This window comes from Tripterygium wilfordii, chromosome 4, assembly GCF_013401445.1.
Source record: "Tripterygium wilfordii isolate XIE 37 chromosome 4, ASM1340144v1, whole genome shotgun sequence".
Lineage (NCBI taxonomy): Eukaryota > Viridiplantae > Streptophyta > Magnoliopsida > Celastrales > Celastraceae > Tripterygium > Tripterygium wilfordii.
This window is the reverse complement of record NC_052235.1, coordinates 8,694,911-8,718,553: the sequence shown is the minus strand read 5'-3', so window position 1 is coordinate 8,718,553 and position 23,643 is coordinate 8,694,911. Positions and strand designations below refer to the sequence as shown.

At 38.5% G+C, this 23,643-nt stretch overlaps 1 protein-coding gene across 13 annotated transcripts; it reads left to right on the top strand.

The window, feature by feature from the left end:
- The first annotated feature begins 12,535 nt into the window (after positions 1-12,535).
- On the top strand, positions 12,536-23,331 carry LOC119997056. Of its 13 annotated transcripts, none has more exons than XR_005467948.1 (5): positions 12,544-12,686; positions 13,062-14,458; positions 18,480-18,646; positions 19,756-20,445; positions 21,335-23,331. XR_005467948.1 is itself a non-coding variant. In XM_038843832.1 (3 exons), exon 2 carries the CDS (start codon positions 13,064-13,066, stop codon positions 14,411-14,413), a length of 1,350 nt encoding a protein of 449 aa, XP_038699760.1. In that variant the 5' UTR covers positions 12,544-12,686; positions 13,062-13,063; the 3' UTR covers positions 14,414-14,458; positions 14,834-15,077. The 13 variants fall into 13 exon arrangements, 2 of the variants coding, with proteins under 2 accessions (XP_038699760.1, XP_038699761.1); XR_005467947.1 differs by having other exon boundaries at positions 19,724-20,445; XR_005467944.1 differs by having other exon boundaries at positions 18,783-20,445.
- The last annotated feature ends 312 nt before the right edge of the window (positions 23,332-23,643 follow it).

The window sequence follows — 23,643 nt, the reverse complement described above, 5'->3', positions numbered from 1 at the left end:
AAAGGTCTCAAAAAACCAAAAAAGAAACGTCGGTGATATTGGTATCGATGATCAGGCTACACTGTCAGTTTTGACATAGCCCATATGGGTTGTCTACTACTGACGGTGAGTCTGATCATGAGAGGCTCCATTGTATTAGCAACGTTGGCCTGGCTTCATTGCCAGTCCTGGCTTACCCCATGGTGGTAGCCTAATACTAGGAATGAGTCAGTCCAACTGGGCTTCTATGATATCCAACCACGGTCAACTGTTTTGGCGACACCATGTTTTGGCGATGGTATGCGGTAAAGATTTTACATATCTTAGAAATTAATTAATTTTCACTAAATGCTTTTAGATCTTTAATACTGGATGAACCTTTATCCCTCAGTAATAAATGCATTAATGGCATACGCTGATTGGGATAATATGAAATGGCATTTATTATTGTTTTAACTATTCAAAGACAGTTCCAAGAGCCTTTTACAATTCTCTAGATTAATTGAATATAGAGATTTAGAGGTTTTAATACGTTAGACTTCTTTGTCCACATTAAATGTTTATGTAGAGATTCTATCGGTTGTAAAGTTAATCCTGATTCATTGATTACTGCAAAGATTTAATTATAGATTTAATTGTGGATACGTTCGAGAAGATGAAAAGGTAAGATTTCTCACTATATAAAGACTAATCTGGATTGACAAAGAAATCAATCTACGAAAAATATAACCCTTTACTATCACAGAAATGGCTGCCTCTCAAAGCTCTGTCAACTCTCCCTCTGACTCAGATGACTGTAGGGACGTGAGTTCCTTCCTTCCCCTAGACTATCGAAATCCTACGCAGTATATTACTGATCAGAAGGAGGAATTAAAGGAAATGGACAAAGACATGCAAGGCTACATGGACCAGATTGCAGAGCTTACTAAGGCTCTGCAAACTGCGGGGAGTGCTATGCTCCAACTTCAAGAACTTGCAAAAACGCGAGCTATGAAGCAGGACACCGCAAAACTTCAAGACTCTCTCCTTAATCTTTCTTCTTGATTAAGGAGACTAGAGAAAAAATGAATGAAAGTTTAGATTTATGGTCTTGAAAGTTTTATGTAATAGAGCTCTATGGTTAGTAAAATTATACTTCTCTTAATACTGTTTATTATGACTATCTTTATTTATACTTTGCAAATAGTATGCAAATGATGGACAATGGTAAAGCTTTAATAAATAAAGAAAATAAAAATTCATTAATTAAAAAAGCTTATCTGTAATGATGGCGCCCCTGTATTATGGCGTCTGAACATCTCACTGGATTGTAGAGCTTCACGCTATTCAATTCCTACACTCAAAGGATAATCAAAGGTAGTCTCATCGACACTCCGATGCTTAAATTAGTTCATATAGTTTATTAACATACACACTACTGTGAACTGTATAAGTTAAACATTTAAAGACATTTAAAGAAACTTACACAAAGAATGATAACAACATAAAGACAAAAAGTCAGAGGTTCAGGAATGGTACAACTTTAGATGAATGGCGTTCCAAGGATGTAAGATTGTTTCACCACTCTCACTGCGTAGCTTATAGGCGCCATTCCCTAGTACTCTATCAATCAAATAGGGGCCTTCCCAATTTGGACCCAACTTCCCGGCATTCAGTTCTCTAGTATTCTTAAAGACTTTCCGAAGCACCCTATCTCCTTCCTTGAATGCTCTAGTTTGGACATTTTTGTAAAGTACCTTGATACTTTATCATGATAAGCAGCTGTTCGCATGAGTGCTCTAGCTGGTCATTCAACTCCTGCCAATTTCGCTGTTCATTTGTCCACTGGAATCTGGCAAATGGAAGCCCAGCTTCAACTGGTATAACAACCTCGGATCCAAAGGCAAGAGAGAAAGGAGTTTCCCCCGTAGGCGTCTGTGAAGTTGTCCTGTAAGACCACAACACTCCAGGTAATTCATCAGCCCAAGCTCCCTTGGCCTTTTCCAAACACTTCTCCAGGGTTTTGATCAAGGTTTTGTTGGATGCTTCCGCTTGGCCGTTGCATTGTGGATGTCTTGGCGTTGCAAAATCCATGCTTATTCCCCAATTTGCGCAAAACTCCTGAAATTGGTGACTAGCAAACTAGGGGCCGTTATCCATCACAATCTCCTTGGGCACTCCGAATCTGCAGATGATATTCTTCCAGACAAATTTCTTCACGTCCAGATCTTTAATCAATGAATAAGACTCAGCCTCTATCCATTTGGTGAAGTAATCTGTCATTGCCAGGAAGTATTGTCGTTGCCCTGAAGCTTTAGGCAGGGGACCAACTATACCCATTCCCCATTTCATGAAGGGCCAAGGCGCCACAATAGGAGTGAGTCTTTCCGGAGGCATGTGAGCAATCTGAGCAAATCTTTGGCATTTGTCACATTTCCTTACATAATCAATCGCGTCTGACCTCATCGTTGGCCAATAGTACCCAGTCGTTAATGCACGATGAGTCAAACTTCTTCCTCCAGAATGATTACCGCACTCTCCTTCATGCAATTCTGCAAGTACATACTGGGCTTGTACTGAATCTACACATCGTAGTAAAGGACTTGAATAAGACCTTTTGTATAGCTTCCCATCATATACTGTGTACCGTGCAGCTCTGGCAACCAAGCGTCTTGCCTCGTTCTTTTTCGTTGGTAAAATACCCACAACCAAGCATTGGATGAATGGAGTCATCCATGTCTGGTCCATGCTAACCGGAAAGACTTCACTACTATCCTGATCTTTTGAACCATTGCGGCTTTTGATCGACGACCATTTCAAGTGTACCAGAGGAATCATCTGCCCTTGGGTTGTTTGGATTGATGACCCAAGGTTAGCTAAAGCATCTGCATATGAATTCTCCGCACACGAAATCTGAGTTATAGAAAACTCCACGAACGCCAGCTGCAATTCCTTCACTAACTCCAAATAACAAGTCATTGTGGGATCCTTGGCCTGGTAAGAACTGAGAAACTGATTCACTATTAACTGTGAATCTGAGTGAACCTTCAAGCTTGTTACTCCATGTTCCTTAGCTAACATCAGACCAATGATCAGAGCTTCATACTCCGCTTCATTATTGGTTGCATGGAAACAGCATCTGACTACCCGTTGAATCACACTTCCTTCCGGAGAAATCAGCACAATTCCCAGACCACTGCCTCTAACATTACTAGAGCCATCTACATATAAGGTCCACACCTTTGGTGCTTGATCTACCATGCAAAGTAGTTCTTTGTCTGCTTCTGGCTGTATCGATGGGACAAAGTCAGCTACGAAATCTGTCAAGACTTGCAACTTCATCGCTGTTCTGGGTTGATAGGTCATATCATACTCACTAAACTCCACCGCCCACTTGATTATTCTCCCAAAAAGCTCAGGTCTAAGTAGAATACTTCTCAAGGGAAAGTTAGTCACTACGGCAATCAAATGACATTGAAAATATGGCCGCAACTTCCTGGCTGCAACCACCAAGGTTAGAGCCAGCTTCTCCAGCAAACTATACCGAGTCTCAGCATCCAGTAAACTCTTACTCATATAGTACATCAGAAATTGCTTCTTATCTTCTTCCCTGATCAAACCTGCGCTTACTGCTACTGCAGAGACAGCCAAGTACATGTACAGTTGCTCCCCGGCTTTAGGTTTACACAATAATGGAGGGGAAGTAAGGTAGTCTTTCAGCTGGTTCAAAGCATCCTCGCACTCAGGCATCCATTCATAGCTAACAGATTTCCTCAAGGTGGAGAAAAAATGACAACACTTGTCAGACGATCTGGAGATAAAACGACTGAGCGCTTCCACTCTCCCATTAAGTCTCTGAATGTCCTTGACACAAGTCGGGGAAGGGATGTTCAGAATGGACCGAATCTGATTTGGGTTGGCCTCAATTCCACGCTATATGACCATGTACTCGAGAAACTTTTCGGATGCTATTCCAAAGGAGCACTTGGTAGGATTCAGTTTCATGTTATACTTGATCAGCAGATCAAATGCTTGTTGAAGATGTTCAAGATGTTGGTCAGCAACCAAGGACTTCACTAGCATGTCATCGATATACACCTCCATAGTATCCCCTAGATATTTTGAAAACATCTTATTCACCAGTCGTTGGTACGTGGCCCCGACATTCTTCAATCCGAAGGGCATCACCTTATAGCAATAAATTCCCCTTTCAGTTATGAAAGCCGTCTTCTCCTGATCCTCTGGATGCATCAAAATCTGATTATATCTGAAAAAGGCATCCATAAAACTCAACAGCTCGTGATCGGCAGTCGCATCGACCATCATGTCAATATGTGGCAGCGGAAACGGATCTTTCGGGCAAGCTTTCTTCAAATCTGTAAAGTCAATACAGACTCTCCACTTACCATTCTTTTTCTTCACAACGACGACGTTAGCTAGCCAGTCAGGGTACTGTACCTCCACTATAGACCCATTATCTAACAACTTCTAAACTTCTTCATTAATCACTAGATTTCGTTCATGAGCGAATCTCCTTCTCTTCTGCTTGACAGGAGGATACTCAGGATTAACCTTGAGCTGATGCATCACGACTTCTGGATCTATCCCAGTCATATCTACATGGCTCCACACAAAACAATCATGATGCTGCGACAAGAATTGGATCAATCTTAGTCGTAGATGAACGGGCAATTGCGCTCCAATCAGGGCTTTATGATCTGGAAAGTCAGGATGGATCTGTACCTCGTCAAGCTTCTCCATTCCTGGCTCATCTGGTTCCAAACCGGGTGCCTGGTTCTGTAGCTGCTATGAGGATTCATTCTTACTCCTCATTGTGGTTTTGTAGCAACTCCTAGAAGAGTGTTGATCTCCCAAGATTTCCCTAACGCCACCGCTAGTGGGATAGCGTAAGACTTGATGATAAGTATAGGGTACGACCCTTATTGCATGCAACCAAGGGCGTCCCATAATGGCATTATAAGCAGAAGGTGAATCCACAATGGAAAACTGGGTCTGCTTGTTCAGTCTTGGGGCATAGATGGGCAACACGACTTCACCCAACGAATGGCTCACCTCGCCATTGAACCCAATAAGTGCTGTCGACTTCCGCAATATCAAAGTCTCATCCAGACCCATCCCTTTATACGCAGCCAAGAACAATACGTTGGCTGAACTTCTATTGTCAATCAAAATTCACTTCAGATTAATGTTTGCAACCCGAAGCGTAAGCACCCAAGCATCATGGTGCAGATGTAGAAGTTGGGTAGCTTCGTCAACAGCGAAGACCATCACTTGGTTAGTGAAAGTCCCTACAGACCGTGCCATTTTAGCGGTTGGGTTCGCCGCTTCTTTCTCATGCCTCTTAGCAGAGGTATGAGACAGTCCACTAATCTCCGATCCTCCAGAGATTACACGATATGTTTGAGTGACTGGTGGTGGCGGTGGTAATGCCTCCGGGTCATCGACTTTTCTCTTTTCCCAAATGACTCTACCTCGTTCAGATAATAATTCTCTGAGAAGACCTTTCTTTAGCAGGTAATCCACCTCATACCTGAGGCCTCTACAGTCAGGAGTTGTGTGGCCAATATCCTGGTGAAAATCACACCACTTCTTAGGATCTTTCCACCCTTCAGTTTCCTTCTTGGGCGACACTTCACATCATTACCCATCTTCTTCAAGACTTGCACAGCTTTGACTTGGTGTATCTGAAGGGGATACTCCGGACAGTTTTTGGCGTAATCGGATGCTCCAGACTTTTGGGAGCGCCAATTATTGCTAGGTTCGCCAATAGTGGATTGCTCCTTCTTAGGACGTTTATCCTCACGTTTCTCTTCCCTAGGGGGATGGGATGGTTTTCTCCTCGTATCCTCCTCCCATCGAACAAACACAGTGGCTTTAACCAAAGCTTCTTCGTAGCTCCTTACGTCACACTTCGTGAGTTCTTCATAAAACTCCCCATCTGGGAGTAAGCAACTCCAGAGTGCTTGTATGGCAGTCTCTGGATCACAATAAGGTATAGACACCTTCTCTATGTTGAACCTGGATAGGAAATCGCGGAGGGATTCTCCCACTCGTTGTGGCAGTCGATATAAGTCATCAGAACACTTATGGATCTTACGACCGCTCGAGAACTGTACCATAAACGTCTCGATTAGCTTCTCGAAAGAAGCGATACTGCCGTTGGGTAAATTAATGTACCAGCGCAGAGCAGGACCAGTAAGAGTTGATCCGAATCCTTTGCACATACACGTCTCATGCATCCCATACGGTATGGCGATCGCACCCATCTTCAATTTGTAATGGGCCACGTGATCCTCGGGGCCATCAGTCCATTGTACAACTTCATACTCGGCACGCTGAACCTGTGCGGCAAATCAGTTTGATATATACTGTTTACAAACGGTGATCCCATATAGCAATTGGCGTTGATTTTGGCCAAGACGGGAGGGGCTTTGGTTAACTTATCTATATCTCCCCTCAACTCGATAATCTGTTTGGCCATAACTGCCTGAGCAACAGAAGCTATAGTAGGCCCCGTGAAAGGTGCAGCAGGAAAACGTGGTAACTGTGGAGGCCTACTCCTTGGGGAATTTGTCAAATCTACAAGAGCATCTCTATTGACATTCTGTTGGATTTCTTCTGTCGCGGGATCTTTACCTCGTGAGGTAGAAGCGTCATATCCCCCGGGCGTGGTTCCAGGAACGAATTGGGTATTTAGAGGGTAAAGTAAAGGGTCTCTAGGTGGTGTTTGTTCAAGGCGGGGAAAATGTGGAATTTGGACTGAAGCAGGATCATGGACTTGGGAAGTGTTTTGACTTCGGAGTTGTAACATCTCTTCGCGGAGCGCTGCGTTATCGTTGGCCATTGATTCTAACCGCGCATCTGTTTGCTCTTTATTTCTAGAGATGTCTTCTCTCATAGCTCGCATGAATTCCATCAGTTGCTGGTTAGTGGCTTCATTGGTATCGGCCATAATTGGAACTTGTCATGAAATCTTCTTGGTTAAATGCTTGCAAAAGCCCCCTATCTGGCGCGCCAAATTATAGGGGCAAATTTCTACAATCGTTGAAAGGTCAACTTCTGTCTCTGTGGGGTCCGTTTGCAACTTTGAATCCTGCAAATGTCACAACAAGAACAATCGTGAAAGCTCCTTAACCGGTTTGGGTGGTGCCGATCGTAGAGGCTCCGACGATCAAATTAGTATTTGTCGGAGATGGAAGACCAGCTATGGTTTAAGTGTTTTGTTTGAGTGTATTTTGTGTAGGGTTGGTAGAAACTGTTTTTGTATTCTCTCCTTTGGAAAAATGCTCTCTCCCCTCGCATATAGAAAGAGGGGGGTATTTATAGAAGAATAAAGATTAACCTCGGGAATTGTGCGTACATTCCATTTTTTTCATTGGACCAATTTGTATAAAGGAGATGTATGAAAAGTCTATTATCTCAGTTGTGTCAGGGTTGATAGATATACAAGGGGATAAAGTAACAATATGAAATGATGAAAACAGGTGTTGATAGGAGTATGGGTAGAATTGCAAGCGCTATTTAATGAATAAATATTTATATGAAAGAATGTCATACCTCGGGATATGAACCCGTCACATCCATAAATGTCGGTTGTAAACTAAGTTGACAGAAACTGCTTTATGGGAAAGTAGTTCATGAAGCGGCGCTCGTACGAGCCAGCGCCATTACTATATTGGCGCCTCCACACGGTTGTTATATGACCGTGTGGGGCCGTACCATTTTTTGCACCTACATAACCGGCATTAAAAATGAACAAAGAGTAACAAACAAAATATGAATACTTTTTCAACAGTTCCATGCAAATAAATCAAACCACAATAAACACAATAATTCAAAAACATATTACCTGACCTTGTATGGTGAACCCGTTTGGTTTGAATTTCATTGTTTGTTTCCATATCCCTGTCCATTTTATAATCCAATGATGAAAAAGAACCCATCGACTTTCACAAGCCTATTCATTTCTTGACTTATCCACACCTCTTCTAATAATAAAGTCCTCCCAAACTCTCAACCAAACTAAGACTATATATTACTTGTCTTAACAATTGGGTCTCTATTAATTTTGACCCAAGCTTTACACAAATCAATATCCTCCTCCAATTTTCAGTTTGGAGGCCGTGTTGTTTGTTCTTCATTTTGATTACAAGATTTTCTCTTGCATTTTGAGGGCCTGAGTCATTTGGGATTGAATTATAGGTAGATTGACCTACAAATGACTATGTGGTCTACTGGGTTTGATTGAAAATTGATGTGGGTGTTGGGGATAATTATGCTATAGGAGGAGGATTGTGATTGGGTTGTTGATTGACAAGTCAACGTTGAACCATAGATGCGTTGTTTACAACTACGCATGGGTCTAGGTTTGATTGGACTAAGTAGAAAATAGAATTCCAAAAATGTGCTAGTTTTGTTGAGGGTGAATTATTTTTGGTTCAGAGGGGTTTGGGTATTTAGTGATTGATTGTTGTTCATGTTAGCAAACATATGATTGTCAATCGAAAACGAGCGAGAGAGAGTGAGAGAAATCGCAAAAGGTTGAGAGAAGGGAGAGTAGAGAGCGAGAGAGAGGCAGTAATGAGAGAGGGGAAATCGTAAAAGATTGAGAGAAGGGAAAGTTTTAGGTGCAACTATTTAAATACGCCACCATCAAATATATAAATGGTGGTTTATTAAAAATCATTGAAACATTTAAAATAGGAAATTTACAGGGATTTTTATCAATCGACATAATAAAATTGTCGCTATAGACTAATTTTCTTGTAATGACTAGTACTAAACTACAACTACAAGCTTGCTTCATATGGCAAGCAATGTTTGTTTGGGTGAAGTTAAAAATTGAGGGGACGAAGAGGAGGGAGAGAAATAATAATTTTGGAGATATATTTGTTTTGGTGAAGAAAGAGGAAAGAAGAGGTGAAATATTGGGCAAAAAGATGGATTCGTTGGATTTACTAAAAATCAATCCAACGATTTACAAATTGTGCAAGACAATAGCCCCGAACATCTCCCTAATCCGTGTAAAGCATGCACATGGTTATTTTATTTAAATTGGCTTATAAGTTCCAAAAAACTAAGGATTTTTTTTGTTATTTAGTACACTGAAGGAAGGTTGTAGCCTTTCCTAAACTGAGTTTCTAGACATGTGTTGTAGCGAATCTTTTTCAAGTGCATACGTCTTGATCCAAATTAATTGAAAAAGTGAAATAGCCATGAATACGTACATGATTGGCCCTATACTACATCGAATATATATTCATGGTCCGAGCTCGTGAATACTTTTTATATTATTCAAGCTCGTGTATTATGTTCAGTAGCCGCAAAAGTGTGAACATGCTTTATTGGTAGACTATATCACTAGTAAATAGATGATGATGGATGAGAAGATAATGGGACAATACTATACTAGTCAGAAAATAATTAATAACTGAGATATTGTAAATAATACTAAGACCTCAATATACGACCATATATGTGAACTCCAAACATTATTTTTCCCTGCTTATAAATTTAGAATCTACCATCGATGACCATCACATGCTTGAGTATTGTCCTAGCTAATTCTTTGGTAAATAATGGGCGACCACATGGACTCAAGTGATTCGGATGAAGAAGATTTGCTTAAGTTACTTGTTTTGCTTGATTTTGCTGAATGAGAAGAGCATTGTCTTAGTAGAACTCCTACGCGGACTTCATTGTTATTTGGCCATGAGTATGTATTTGAACTGCTAAATGGATGATCGATTGTTTGCTACCAATTCTTTCGCTTGGATAAGGTTTCTTTCATTCACTTATGTAGGAGCTAAGATCACGTAATCTTTTGGACGATTCGAGAGATGTGTATCTAGAAGAAAAGGTGACTATATTCTTTTACATAATTGAACATAATGTTCGACATAGAGTTGCAGGTGATAGATTCCAACATTCAATGGAGACTATATCACTTCATTTTCGTAAAACTTTGAAGGCAGTTTATAGATACGGGAATAAGCTCATAAAACAAGGGTCAACCGAACTCTCAGATCAATACAAGCAAAACTCAAAAATATTATCCATGGTTCGATGTAAAACCCCAAATCATCATTGTTACAATTTATTTATTATGTATCCTCCTATTATTTTGTTAATTTCACACTTTTTGTTTACAGAATTGCATTGGAGTCATTGATGGCACATATATTAGTGCATGGGCTCCTATTGGAAAATTAATTGCTTGCAGAGGAAGAAAATCAATTGTAATTTTGAATGTCCTATGTGCCTACGACTTTAATATGATGTTTACCTTCGTTTACGTGAGATGGGAAGGCACAACAAATAACTCCAGTGTATTTCTAGATGCAATAACAAGACTAGAAAATAATTTTTCACATCCAATTGGAAGTATCAACATAAATTCTAATATAATTTTTTATAGATTTATTATAATTATATCTTTCTATGTCCACTAATGCAAAAATTTTGAAACATGCAAACCAATATTGTCTTGTTGATTTCGGACACCCTTGCACCGCCAACTTCTTATCGCCTTATAGAGGAGGTCGATGTCATATACAAGAGTACCATGATTGAGGTAGAGGGCCCCATACACACAAAGAATTGTTTAACTATCGGCACTCATCAATAAGAGTGGTGATTGAAAGATATTTTGGAGTTTTAAAAACTCGCTTCCCAATTTTGAAAAATTGATGCCCCTACATTCCAACTTGACAAAGATTTATAGTAGTTGCTTGATGTGCAATTCATAATTCTTACGTAAACAGACACAACAAAATCTACTTTTTAATATTAACATGAGAAAATATGGATCCATCAGATATCCAACCATCAACTTCAATGGGGGTAAGCTCAAGCAGCAATAATAATTCGATTTGACTGATCAAGGAGTTGTTGCCATGTTCGGGTATCGTGACTATATGGCTAATTTGATGTGATTGGATCATTGTAACACACCAAATGCTTAATAAAGCACCCCTTGATGTTAAATTCATTTGACAGATACAATTGAACAGTTCTCTAACTTCTTTTCAGATTAATCCCCTCCATTGGTGCTTCTATTGGTCCCCAAAGTTCGAACTATTTTTGGGGTGAAGTGGTACTTGTTAATCTTGAATTGGCTCGGCCAATTCTCAAACAAATCGCCATTCAACCTTATGTCGTCGTTGCTATTCCGAATCTCTTCATCTCTGTATAAAGACGTCATCTTTGGATGTCTTTTCTCTATCTCAAGTCGATCGGGTACAACATGACAATGAAATCTATCGTAATTTGTCAATAAATGAATAACACTTGTGAATACAATTATTCTATGAGATAATAACACAAAACACTTGGAGGGATTAAGCCAACGACCCCGATTTTACCAAGTCCACCAAGTGAAGACCCATCAAATTCAAGATCTGGTGGAAAGAATCTTGCTGCCATTTCTAATCAGTGACAATGGCAGACATCAGAAGGTTTATCATTCAAGACCCATTAGTAGACCCATCAAGTTCAAGACCCATGGAGCACTACCAGTCGTTTGACAAACCACAGCACCACTAGTGGGGATCGGGGAGGTCGGTAGGGGGTGGTAGAGGAATACTGGAAGGGGCCGGCTATACCGAAGTATAGAGATGAGATAAAAGAGGGAGATATGGGAGTAAATTATTTGCAAATATGCCATGCGTTAATGAAAATAGTTCTTCGTGTTTTTCCACCGAGTTTCCCGTGTTTTCTTAGAAACTGAACAAAATTGTCATTCATTGTTTTCTTTTTTAGGTTTTTGAAAACACAATTTTACAAAACAAAGTATTGAAAACTAGCCTGCCAAATGAATTTTACATTATTTTTTAAAACTATAATCAATAAACTTCAAATTTAAGCTTAGTTTAGAGTTTAGTTTGTTTATTTGTTTATTTCTCATTTTCTCGTTTTTTTATTAAGATAATATTGTATATATAAAATATTATAACATTTTTAATTATATAAAAATATCTTATAATTTATAAGTTTAAATTCAATAATATAAATAAAGAAATTTACCAAAAAATATTAAAATTACAATGATTTATAAAATTTTGATTTTTTTATTTTATCTTTTAAATTAAAATTATATAACTTTTTTCATATAAACTAACGTCAATTATAAATTTTACCAAACAACTATTTATTTCATAACTTATAAACTATCTTATTTTTTTTTTCAAAGTTTATAAACTAGCTTTGTTTAATAACAAATAAGTTTTACGAAACGGAGGCTTTGACTTGATAGAAATAGAATTCAGAAATTATGATTATTTAAGATATAAATTTATTATTTTAAAGTATAATAAGGTGATTTAATTTAACACACCAATAGAGGCTAATTATATTAATCCCATAATTAAGCTACCAATGAGAGATAGTTTCGTTGACAATGTACTAGGTTAGACATATGTGTGTCTAGTGTTCGATTCCGATAAGAAACAAATTTCTAAACGATATTTCAAAAAACAATATTAATAATTAAGGTCTACCAACCCCCAATTAATTTCCTTTTTTGGAATGATCTTTTTATGGCAAAAAACCCTTTCATCACACTGGGAGAATCTGTAAATATCACCCCCTAAAGGAGATGCTTCTGGTGATCTTGGGCCCTGAATTCTCGGCTTGATTATTGGGACTTCTGTCTGTTTGGCTTTTTATAGATTTTTCCCGCGGGTAACTTACATTGGCTCCTCAATTCGGTGAGCACAAAGCTTGAGTTTTGGTCATCTTCTCTCTGTATTTTTTCCTGGGTGTCATTTTCTTCAGTTAATGGTGGTTTTGTGATTGAAATATTGTTTTGTGTATGTGAAATTGGATGTCAGAATTGAATATTACAAATGGGTTTTCTGCTTCTGGTAATTGAATGTGCTTGTTTTAGCTTTTGATAATTGCTGAAGGAACTGTGGATGCTTTTAGAATTTAGAACTAAACCAAAGGTATTAAGCGATTTTGGTTTATGGTGCCTATAAACTAAAAATGAGTATGCTTTTTGAAGAGCTAATGATGCATGTGTACTAGAGTATTAGAGGACTTTGGATTTGTGGGTTTGATCAAAAATTTTTGTTGGAGACAGGCGATGGAAGGGAATTTGTCACATGGACCTATGGATCCGGGTCTCACTCCCTATGGAGGACTTGACTTGCAAGGATCGACGAGAGCCCCCCATCAAGGGCAACACCCACATACAATCCAGCATCAGCATCAGTTGTTCCCTTGTCAAGGTTCTTCTGTCCATCCCTCGATTCACGAAGGGTTTCCGCTCACTATGGGAGCACCACATGCTTCTGATCAATCTGTTTCAGTGACAGATTTTAGCATGGGGGAGGGGGGGAAAAATTCAGTAAGCGACGAAGATGACCCAAGTTTTACTGAAGAGGGCGCTGATGATCAACATGATGCATATAGAGGGAAGAAGGGATGGCCATGGCAGCGTGTGAAGTGGACAGATAAGATGGTGAGGCTTCTAATAAATGCTGTCTCTTATGTAGGCGAGGATGTGGCTTCAGATTCCAGTGCTGGGCTTAGAAGGAAATTTTCATTTGTACAGAAAAGAGGTAAGTGGAAAGCAATCTCAAAGGTCATGACTGAAAGGGGTTTTAAGGTTTCGCCTCAGCAGTGTGAGGATAAGTTCAATGACCTTAACAAAAGATATAAGAAGCTCAATGAGATGCTTGGGAGAGGCACTTCTTGTGAGGTGGTTGAGAACCCCGCACTTTTGGATGTAATAAGTTTCCTAACAGAGAAACAAAAGGATAATGTCAGGAAAATATTAAGCTCAAAACAATTGTTCTATGAAGAGATGTGTTCTTTCCATAATGCGAACCGATTGCATTTGCCTCATGATCCAGCATTACAGCGTTCATTACAGTTGGCTCTTGGAATTAGAGATGATCGTGATGATCATGAAAAAGGTAACCAGCATGATGATCCAGAAGAAGCTGATCAAGATGTAGATACCGATGATCGTGACGAGTATGGGAAGAATCATGATTCACATGTGGATACCAGGGGACTATATGGGGTGTTAGGGAGCTCTGGAAAGCGAATGAGACCAGACCAGGGCCAAGATGATGTTTGTTTTGTGAATTCTTTGGATTTACCGGATTGCGACGATGGTTCTTATTCTCATCCACGGGTTGCACAAACTTACATCAATAAGGCCTTACCTGAAAGCGGCAGCAGCAGAATAGCTTTGTTAGGGAAGCATTGTGTCGAAGCTCGCACACTTCAGTTAGAAGAAAAGAAGCTACAAATGCAAGCTGACATGATGGAATTGGAGAAAGAGAGATTCAAGTGGGAAAGGTGTAGCAAGAAAAAGGACCTTGAATTAGAAAAGCTGAGGATTGAAAATGAGCGGATGAAGCTTGAGAATGAACGTATGACATTAGAGTTGAAGCGCAAAGAAATGGAAGCTGGCTTAAACTAATGCTGGTTTCTTTGAATTTGCTTCTTCATAACTTCCTGTCTTGGGGTAAGCTTTCCTTCTCTTTTCCATTTTATTTTATTTTTTGGTTTCTGGCAATTACTCATTTGAGTGGATATGGTTCCTGCTCTTCTTTTTCTCCTGACCTGGGTGGCCTTGTTCGACTTGTTGAAGGTCTGTCAGTTATGACAAATAGATAGGTTTTGTCTTTGTGGAAAGTTACTAACCGCCCTTCCTTCTTTATAGTATTTTGTTTGCTAGAAAACTTCACATTTTAGTAATTACCGTTGACTCTCTTTACAGTTGTATTTCTTTTAAAGTCTTTTGAGGGTTAGATAAAATCCACTTTTACACTGCAGAGATTTCACTTGATAGGTGAAGAGGCATTGGAAATATGAATTCACTTTTTGCGTCATTTTTCAGAGGAACTGCTTTCTGGAAATTTGGATGGTGGACATTGGATGCTATTGGACATCTTTTCCAGATTATGGGATGCTATGCTATGCTAAGCAGTAGTCATTTTCTTTTGTTTTGTTGTAATAATATCCAAGATAGTTTGAATAGGCTTTTTGGCAATTGTCCTTTACAGACTGAATCCTGTGGACCTAAACTCATCATACATCGACTTGCAATTGCAAACTTGAAATTTGAGTGTTTGTTTTAAAAACTCTTAAGTGTTGCAAACTTTTTACTTGTTTGGTAAGCATAGAAAGCTAATGTTGGTACTTGATAGCTGCTGGTGGCAAATGAGCTTTGGAAGTCAGAATTTTTTTTGGTCTGTTGTTCTTTTTGAGCTGAATGAGTGCGTAGTTAGAGCAAACTGATATGTCATGAGGTGGGTAGAGTAGCAATATTGTTCCATGGTTGCTTGGAATGCATGTGGATGTAATTTGAATCTGTTGATGCCCATTCAATTGTAATGTCATTTCATGAAGATTTTTGCTGTGATTTTCAATGTTTGACCATTCTTTATGTACACTTTGAATGTGCTGATGGCTAACGCTCTCAATCAACTGTGATATCATTTCATAAAGATGTTTGCCTGTGATTTTGAATATTTGGCTCTTCCAAGTGTATATATACTTTTATATTTGCAGTATGCACACACACCTGCGTATGATTGTTTGTCCAGTTGAGCCAAAATTAAAGTCACATATCTGTGGAATACAACTTTGCTGTGTAGATTTGTGGTTTTCAAGTTTCACCTGTCTATCGGTTATTACTTGACTATGTTTACCTGAATTATGGCTTCTCCTAAAATCATTCTCATCCAAGTAGCAAGAAAAAAATTCCAGCTTCCCAATGAAAAGTTCCCTTCTCATCACACTAAGATTTTAGCTGATGAGATTGGTGTTTTTTTATGGATTGCCATTTCAAGTATTGCTCCCATCGGACTTCTTATGTCAGGATATGGATCAAATAATAAATATTCTTTTTTAGGTGGTCTACGAGCCGCTGCTCAATCGATTAGTTATGAAATACCATTAACTCTATTTGTTATCAAGAACACGGATGCGCCTGTCTCAGATAGTAGCCTGTTCTGAGCCAACTTTCCCAAAACTCGACAAGGTTGAAACATGTCTTATAGAAGAGAAAGAAGGGTCGTATAGTAGAAAAAAATAGCTGTGACATGAACTGAGCGGTGCTGGTGCTCATCAAGCACCATGCTGAATGGAAGTTAAGACAGATACCACCATACAATTACAACCTGTATTTGCTCAATGGATACAAAACACCCATGCTTTAGCACCTGGTGCACCTGGGGGCCACTTTACATAAAGTATGCCTCGCCCGAATTAGTATATTTTTTTGTTTTATGCCTCGTAACTCTTCCTCAGCCAGGCTTGGGCAGAATATTCAATTCACCCTCTTGTTGGATCAGAAAGCCCTAGTTATTGTTATTCGATCCACCTTAACCAATCAGAGCAACTTCTGTGTTAGATCAAGTGACCTTTTGTCTTATCATATTTACCCTTATGTCGCTGCACATTCCCGCATACGGCATACCATGACCAATTCGCTACATTTAATATTTGAGCTTAGCATGTTCATCATTGTGAGGCATTAGGCATAGGACAGCCCTAGAGAGGTGGCCTTTTAAAAGACCTATTTAATTTACTGTTTAACTTAAAGGGTATTCCTTGTTCACACACAAATATCAGACGCACTCTTCAACTTCATACATCAAGGTTAACTCTATGGTATACATCCTCCTCAATCTTTTCTTCATTCTGTATTATTGAACCAAGCTATTAAAATTCCCATTTCTTCCATTGCTTTTCTATCTGTGTTAACCAGACCCTCTTCTCTTCTTGTTCCTACTTATTCTAAAGCTTATATTCCAAAGGATATCTCTCTCTTTTTTTTATCGAATGGCCCAAAGCATATCTCATGGAAGTAATATAATTTGCAAACAAAATACACCAAGTGACTTTCATTTTTGAGTAGATCTTGTAAGCTTGTCCGTCACTATAGCCTCAATAACAATAATTGATGTGAACCTATTGTGATGAGAAAGTCCTTTGTTGATCCTCTTGATATTCTTATGGTTGCCATTCCTCATTGATACATATCCTTAATTTTGTTACGTAGTTACAGTTTTGGAGTAGAAGTCAATACCGAGGTTGGAAGGATATAGAATTTTCTTTTCTTTCCTCCTTTGCACATGCTAAACTGGTTCATTGTCAAGTGGTGCAAAAACCCCTTTTGTATTTGGGAGACAAATTTAGAATCGCTTTGTGCTTTTATGAACAGTTCTTCAGAACCACGAGTTTCTTAATATCAGAAGACTCGAGTGATCCAGTTGGTGGAGAACATTTTTATGCACCCTTATCCCTTTTCTTTATTCCGGCAGCACTATTTACTTTCTGTTTAAGAGGGAGGGGAAAGAGGTTGGGTCCTTGTGTGAGGTTCTACTGGGTGGATGTTGGGTAATTGGTTTCCGTAAGGACTGGAGATCCTTGTCCCCATGCAGATGTAGAAATGGCACTGCAAGGAACAATGATGAATTATACGAGAGTATTAAGTGCTTGTTCCCGTACGATGTACGAAGCAACGTGATCAATTTCCTTCCCTGTTAGAAATAGACTTACATAGAAATTTCTCATAGTTTCTAATTGCTAGGAAATATTTGCTAATTTATCTTGTCATTTAAACACATAAGATCAGGTAAGATTGTGCCTCCAGCTTTATTTCTTAAATATTATCAGATTTATTCTCTTACTTTCTCTCTCTCTCATTGGTTTTATTAATTGTTGAATTATACGAGAGTATTAATTGCTTGTTCCCGTATGAAGCAACGTGATCAATTTCCTTCCCTGTTAGAAATAGACTTATATAGAAATTTCTCATAGTTTCTAATTGCTAGGAAATATTTGCTAATTTATCTTGTCATTTAAACACATAAGATCAGGTAAGATTGTGCCTCCAGCTTTTCTTAAATATGATCAGATTTATTCTCTTACTTTCTCTCTCTCATTGGTTTTATTAATTGTCATTCCTTGTCAGTTAGCTGTTGGCATAATTCCATTAAGAATGCCTTAATTATGAAATCTTACATGAACAAGCTATGGAATTCATTTTCTCATTTGAGGGTAGCTCTATTTTGTTCGCTTATAATTCAATTACAGTGCTTTAAATACATGAACCAAGTGACATTTCCAGAATACAATTTGAAAGGAAAATGATATGTTTCCAGAATACCAAGTTCTATTACTTTGTGCATTTGCTTGGAATGTTGTATAAGTTGTCCAAATCCTGCTTGATTTGATTATCAATTTCTAGGTTCAGTGAGACACTTAGCTGTTGAAGATCAACAACTTCAATACATGGAATATTTGACTAAAATGGTCAGTGATTGTGAATTAAAGATTTGAATATATTCAAACAGTTGACATATAACTTCATGTGTTGACGTATTGTCTGGACTCTATATGCTTGAAGTGATGTGATTTAGTTCTTTCTCTTGTTGCTTGTTAGTGTTGTCAAAATTGTTTTCTTTGGTTGGTATCTTTTAGAATCTCAGATTTAAAATTGTGATGTTACATTCTGGCTCTGTTGTCTTGATTAGGTGATTTGGATATTGCAAGGGACAAAGTTGCTCTGGACCTCATGGTTTACAGTGGGCCCGAGTGACTACTAATGATGCTGTTCAAAAAACTATCCGGTGCATTGTACAGACAAGTAGGTTTATAATTTTGAGAGCTGTGGTATAGATCAGAAGCGGATATGTTGAAGGTTAGCTTTTACTTTCTTGTTTTCAGTATTCTCTAGTTTTTACGTAAAGCTTTGTGTTTGACATGTTATTGATGCTCGAGGAACTTTCAGCTATGAAAGATATTGTAATTTTGTATGTTTCTCTTATTTTCTTAAGATGTCAAACAATTAGCATCCACTATATGGGAAGGCACACGAAAATGTGGTTTAAAGGCTACTGAAAATTGGGAAGGCACACTATACTGAAGAGCAAGTGATTATTTGGAGCATGATTATTTTAATGAACTATTGCAATGGAACTAACTGGTATTTTCATGCAAATGTGTCTTCAATTTGACTTGGACATTCTATATTTAAATTCTTTGTATGTACTCTTTCTGGTGAATAAAGGTGAATTAATATGGTCATGATGTTGCGATGAATTATATTTATCACATGATATGAAGTTGAGACTGATTCAAAATTGAAACATTACTCAATGTTGTCAAAGGCCAGCCTGAGGCGCAGACAGAGTGAACTGCGACCCTAAAGGCACAGTGCCTTCGCCGACGCTTGTGCCTCAATGCTTGAAGCCTCTCCTCTGGCCCATGCCTCAATGGTTTTCTTACTTGTGACGCTGTTTTGGCCTTTTTTTTATTTATCTTCTAGTTGATTTTCTTAAGACTGCAGTTGCACTAGGCCATAGATTCAAAACATAACTGATTTAGTTGCACTGGGCCCATGTAATCATAAAAAAACATGAGTGATTTAAAACAAAAACATGTAGATAACTGAGGAGCACCAGTCAAAGTGGTCATGCTCCTCACCACCTGCGCCTAGGGGCACAGGTTCCATCCCCATCCCCATCAACAAGTGAAAAAACATATGGAAAACTAGATGAGGCTGAACAGAACCTTGTCAAGAGGAGAAATTAAAGCCAAAAAAAAAGTGAGAGAAGGGAAGACATAAGTGTGAGCTTTGTTGTATTACTAGGACTGGCCTACTTTCGTACTTTTCTTGTGATTGTTTTATTTTACTCGTTATCTTTGCCTAGTTAGTGCCTCGTGGCCCTCCCCTCAATCAGGCATGTGCCTGAGGTGCACTTTGGGCTTTTGACAGCTCTTGCATTACTGCTAAGCATTTCCTTCTAGGCTTCTACATGAATGTTGAGAGCTGCAGTGGATGGCGTTGTAGATGCATGAACTTCGAAGAAAAATTCCCGTGCATTTGATATCTTGCAAGTTTTGGAAGAAACCAATGTTTCAAACATCTGAAAAGGGAAATTCAGAAGAATTTAGGATTGATATAAGTTAGCGAGTTCCTGCAGGTAAACCAGAGTATGGTTCCTACTTTTGCATGATAACTGCAAATTGTTCATATGTTTTATTATACATTTCTCTTGCAGGGCAAAATGATAATCATCCCTGCTTTCATCATCACCTTTCTCCCAAACCATGTTGGGGTCATATGTGAATCCATATCAGAAATTATTGAGAATCGTTTAGACGAATTTGTCTTCTCCTTTCATTCCTTTCAAAGGCTATACTCTTGTGTAGTCCTATAGAGTCCAAGCATTTTCTTATAACTTCCATCCATGTCTTTGTTGCTCTCCCTTTTCTCTTTATAATCTGTATGAATTTTTTTTTTTGCTCTAGGAACTATAGCATTGATCTCTCTATTTGTTCTTCCGATTTTCCCATGTCTTATTTTTAATTGTTGCTACTCCCATATGACATTTAATAGTCTCCTTTTTTATCCTATCCTCCCTTGTTTTGCTGCACATCCAACGCAACATTCTAATTTCTACCACACTCATTCTTCCGGCATGTTGTCAATAAAAGGTACAATAACATGTATGCATGGAGTTGCAGTTATGTGAAATTGACTTATTCATTATTGAACTCTTCTAATGCATTTCCTTTTAAATGAATGTCGAAAGCTGCAAGGGAAGGTGTTGCTCTGGATGCATTTGCTTCCTTTTCTCTCTATTAAAAAATGGTGATTTTACTTTAAGGAACTATTTACTGGTTTAAAAGAAAACAATGGTTTGGCTTTTGAAAAGGAAAGGCGTAAGCATTTAAGAAAGATAATTAGTTTGTGAGTTCCCACAGGTAAACATGTGGGGACCCTAATTTACATGATAAACTGCAAATTATACTTTTAAAAGTTTTGAAAGTTCACGCGGTTTACATATGAGGCAATTCTAGAATACTATCAAAGAAGAACTTTTTCTTTTCACCACCATTTTATTTTTTTCTTTCTGAGAGAGAACTTGGCAGCAACTTGTATTTCACAGTGACTTCTACTTTTAATTTCAAAGTAAATCAGCTCATTGTGAACTTGATGGAGTTGGTGCATAAATTTTGTTATTTACTTTACAGGGCTACAATCAGAACTTGCCTTAAGGGTCTATGTCCTGCATCAGTTTGTTTCCTTCTTTATTTAATTTTGTATTGATTTTGTAGGCTGTATATGGTGCTCTATAGTAAATTAACATGCTTTTATAATTCATGCATGTTTTTACATAGCAGGTGTTCTTGATATATCTATATCTCGGTATCTGTCATCTGCTAAAATTAATTATTGAAACAATTTTTTAAGTAAGCCATTCTTCAAAGATAATCAATCTGGCTTCCATTGCACTCTGATTTCTCGCCTTGGTGATGTGGATGTCAGTTAATAGTTTTTGGAAAGGCTGATAACTTTTACAGTATATTTCTTAAATTGCAGGTGTTGAAGTTATGCATTTCATTATCTGTCCTCCGGTGATTTTTATCTTCCAAAATTAACTTTGAAATACTTTTAAGTTGGCCTTCCTTTGATGGGTGGTACATCTTTCTTCACATCATGATATGAAGGTCAGTTCATTGCTCATGGCAAGGCTGAAGACCCTCTACTCCTCTAGTGTATGTTGATAATGGGTTGACCATGGAGACAGATAAAAGTGTCATTGATGGAGAATGATTATTGTTGCCAATATATTGCAGTTACCAATGGGTAGATTGAAAATGATATAAGAAGCTCTCATGGTGGGATTGCGGAGGAGAATTAGATAGGGATGAAGTGATTGGTCTATCTATGTTGAATTTGTGGTGGGAAATGGAAAATTTGGTTAAGTTTTGGCATGATGTGTTGTGGAACGTGACCCCTCAAAAGCACTTATCTTCCCCTTTTTGATTTGGCTAAAAAGGAGGAGCAACAGTGGAAGAAAACTTTTTTTCCTAATTGGAGTAGCAAGTTGAATGATTTGAGTTAATAGAGAAGCTATGGAATGGGAGGTAAATCACTTCTTGGATTTAATGAGAAGATTTATGAGTCCCCTCAGTGACCGATTGACCAAGAAGAAGAGAATGCTTGAAGAAGATCAAGCCTGTTTGTAATGGTAATAGAGACTGCATTTTCAAAGTTAAAAGACCACAATGCCATCCTTTGCCAAAAAAGAGTGTTTATTAGAGGCAAAGATAATTTTCGTTGGAAAGCTATTCAAAGCTGAAAGCTCTTATGACCATGGAATTTTTTTCTTTGGCAGGCCAGAGGTAAAAGATTCTTACTATAGACACACTGCGAAGGAGAGGTATTGTCATGAATAATAGATGATCCTTTTTGAGGTTGAAGTGTTGAACAAGAAACAGTGAATCACCTCCTGCTCCGTTTCTTGTGGACGTGAAAGCTTTGGTAGCTAGTACATCATATTACGGGTTATTCTTGGGTTGCTAATGGATCAATATAACAAGATGTAGAGGCGTGGAATTAGATTTATGAAGGAATGAGACTGGAATGGTAGCTTGTCTTCCATCCTTTGGTCATTTGTTGGTGTTTATGGAGGGAGAGAAATAAGAGTGCCTTTGAAGGAGTGGAATTATCCATTGACAATTATTTTAGTTCTTGACAATCTTTTATGTAGGGACTGGATAGCTGGATGGTGGTTGCTTCATAAGTGCTGCTCTCTCTTTGCATCAAATAGTCACCCAGGACAGGCCGCCCAGTTCTTTTTGATATAATCTGCAACCAGTTGTTATATGGTCTTTCTGTGTGATAAGGTTTGCATTACCATTAATCTATACGCATTCACATATAGATTTGTGCTTATATCTATACCATATATTATGAACAAAGAGGACTAATTGTCCTTAACGATATGCTCACAATTCTTTTTTCTTACTGTCACTGTGCCACTATTATCAGAAATACATTGCTGTCCCTTCAATGGCAGGTTTCCTTGTTCATCAGATAAATGCTGCCTAGCAAGGACTTGATTTTGCTCGACATTCTGCTGTGTAAACAACGGGCAGCCATTGGGGACTTGAATGGAACCAATTCTCGTTTAGTATGCCGCATCACAGGGGCAAGGAGGGAGAAAGGGTTTGTCTTACAGCACGGCCTGTCGAAAGGGAAACAGAAACTACTTCTCTAATTGGTTACTGCAACTGCGTGGAGCTCTTAATTCTTCTTTCATTGATCTCTGCACATACATGACCGGTAATTAGTATAAGGTTTTATGGAGAAGATGCGGAGGAGGATTTATAGCCATACTTGCAAAGATCATTATTGAATTCTGTCGTATCGTTCGACTAATCGGCAGTTTCTTTTCTTTTTCCCTCTCCCTTTTACCATTCAACAAGCTTCAAGAAAATCAGTGGATTATGATGATAAAAGAGAACTAAGAGTCTAAAACAATTGTGTGCTGTTGTTTTGAAGATTTTACGGAGGCGATACGTTGCATGGAAGAATGTATTTCTCCTTAACTACTTCAACAGAATATCCAATCAATACTTGGAAGAGATTCACATATCAGCCGTAGCTCGTCGTCTTTGCCACTGGCAATGTCTCCTCCAAAGGTTGAAGACGGTGGCTTTTTGCTCAAAAACCTTTTTCTAATATTCATGGCGCCCAAATACAATAATCAGATTGGCTTGACCTGTTTACTAATCCTTTTAGTGGGTTGGGCTTTGGCCCACAAACCACTGGTTAAACAGAGTCTGTGTAAAGCCCATAGCCATCTCATTGGGCATGGTATGCAGAAGAATTCGTCACTTGTT